The 2,653-nt window shown below is 36.7% G+C and overlaps 1 protein-coding gene across 1 annotated transcript in view; it reads left to right on the forward strand.

Moving 5' to 3' along the window:
- Positions 1 to 2,653, forward strand: part of klf12b (Kruppel like factor 12b) — a gene marked incomplete at its 5' end in the record, with an annotated part of 35,344 nt that overhangs the window by 29,339 nt on the left and 3,352 nt on the right. Inside the window, 1 exon segment of the mRNA XM_014023211.1 lies at positions 986 to 1,143. Within this exon segment, the coding sequence (XP_013878665.1) occupies positions 986 to 1,143 (158 nt within the window).

A 2,653-nucleotide genomic window follows, 5' to 3' on the forward strand; every position in this document is an offset into this window, starting at 1 on the left:
CAGATATTATAAGTTTATACTTCATTCTGCTCCTTTTCATTCATGTTTTATTTGGTCGTTATATGAACTATTCATATTAATTATTGAATGAATGAAATAAAATACAAACAAACAAAACAAACTGTTGGAGAAATATGCATTGTTCAAAATGGTATGTCCGAATAAACAGAATTCAGCTGGGTTTCTTCTTCAAAACTTTATTTTCAGTCTTCTGACTCCAATCAGGTACATTCAGCGCTCAGCAGCACAGGCCTCAGCGTACAACCTTGGGCTGATATCAGGAAAACCCAAACACAGCAGCACAACTCTGCTCAGAAGCAGAGACTCTAACACCCTGACAACTTTCCTCTACTATAATAATGAATTGKCCTTATAATGTACATCTCTTCCTGGTTACAYCCCAGGAGGTGTTACCTTTTACGTCAGACGTCAGAGCGTACTCAGTTTTGTTTAGGCTAAGAACACAAGACACAMACCAACTCTTTGTCAGCTTCAGCCTTACAGACTGAAATGATCAGAAAGTATAAAATACAAAACTGAATCTAATATTCAATTAATCAGTTACAAAATTTCTTCAAAACTTTTGTCTAAAAGTGTGGAGCTGGAAAATGATACCAAATGATTTATCTGTTTGATTAGATGGATGGAAGAAGCCAATTAAATTACTGTTTTTCTTCAGTTCATGGGATTGACAGTGATTTTTATCCCAGTCTAATTTCTTCTATCTAAATGTCTTCTAATAGCTTCTATTTTGTCAGATGTTTATTTTAACCAGGAAATATAACTTTTATGGTCAAGATGAGTTTTAAGAGACTCACTTTTGCTTTAGTTTATAAAGTAAACAAGTGGTTTAGAAGGTTGTTTCCACCTTCCTCAGAAAACATGTAGACACCTGGGAAAGCATCCTTATATCCACAGCAACATACGATTCATTATTATCATCACAGCATGACTTCAACTGTGTTTTTTATTGTCCTTCTTGCAGCTCCATGTCCCCGTTCAGTATTGACAGCATACGACGCCCCCGGAGGTCAGAGTCACCCGATTCAAAGAAGAGAAGAATCCACAGATGTGATTTTGAGGGCTGCAATAAGGTGTACACCAAAAGCTCACACTTAAAAGCACACCGGAGGACGCACACAGGTCAGTGACATGGTGAATGTGTGTTTTTGCTGCCATTTTACTGTAGGAAGTTTATTCAATTTTAAGACAGGTAACATTTTATCCTGTCAGGAAGTCATAGTTTTGCTTGTGTGACCTAAAGCTCTGGGATTCCAAATATGTAACTCCAATATGAACGCACAGAGGCCAGACTAAAACAATTACAGTCGGGAACACTTTCAAATGGATGGCCAACTATTTTTCGCCTAGGAGACAAGTAGAAAATAGAAAGCCTACACTCTCGTTCAGGTTATGATTCCATCACGTTAGGAGGATGTGATCTTCGAGCACGTTGCAGCGTTTTTACACAGTTCAAGGATTATGTAAGATCCAAGCTGTGGTGCTGTTGTGAGTGAATGAAGTAACGCTGTTGTGAAAATGTGCTGCTGATGCACAATGAGGGTACAAGTGAGCATCATGAGGATGTGGAAATAGGGAAAAATAAACCTCAAAAACACAGAAAGCCTTACATTACAAGAACTAAGAGCACAGCAGCGACATGATTGCTTTCACCCTAAAGGAGATTTTCCAAATTTGCAGCAATCCAGCCACATTCAGCTATTTTGTGGAAAGTGTGGTGGGGATGTCATCAGGAGCACTACAAACACATTTTACCACAAAAACACTGCCCAGTTGTAAACTTCCCTCAGAAAAATTTTCTTTGAATTACAAACCAGAAACATMATAGTTAAGATGATCACTTAATGGCATAAAACCAAAGAGCCACTGCTGAAACTGTGCATATTCATCACTACCTATTATTATACAGCATGTTGACTATTGTCCGGTATTTAAAAATACAACAGACTTCAACATTTACAGTGTGTTCCCTGTTAAACAGAGACTTTTAACATTATTTAAGATGAACAAATTGCTTTAGATTGTGTTCAGTGGAAATGTCTTTGCACAGCTGTCATTAGGAAGAACCTGGGTTTCCTGCATAAAGCCCTGTCACACTATAGTTTTAGACAACTTATTTTGTCCAACACTGAAGATGTCTATGTTGAAAATGGAATAAATAAAACATAATCTAATGGGAGCCTCATTTGGACCTTATACATAAAACAATGCTAACAGTTAGATTGAATAACCTATATGGGTAATTTATTCCTAACAAAGTTTCCATGAGTCAACATGAGCTGTCTAAAACATTAAAGTGTGACAGGGCCTTCCTTTAGAAACACTGCATTTTTTTGAACTTGGGATTCAGATGCTATCTACCCAGTTTCATTAAACAAAATGAAATTAATTATTAGACTTTTGATTTTTATAACTTTGCACATAAACTCAGTTTGCAGGGATGACACGGCAGTGATGAAAGTAGGTCAAACTGCTGTTAACAATWTTAATATACAGATAAAGTGGGTTTTAATGGCTGCTCATAATGAGTATTGCTGCTAGTAAAAATATTTTATCAGCAAATTTTATAAGTAACTAAAACAATTTAAATGTAGCACTATTGTAGCCTTTGCCCTCCAACATCAGACAGGCC

Source organism: Austrofundulus limnaeus, unplaced genomic scaffold (genome assembly GCF_001266775.1).
Source record: "Austrofundulus limnaeus strain Quisiro unplaced genomic scaffold, Austrofundulus_limnaeus-1.0 Scaffold359, whole genome shotgun sequence".
NCBI classification, from domain to species: domain Eukaryota; kingdom Metazoa; phylum Chordata; class Actinopteri; order Cyprinodontiformes; family Rivulidae; genus Austrofundulus; species Austrofundulus limnaeus.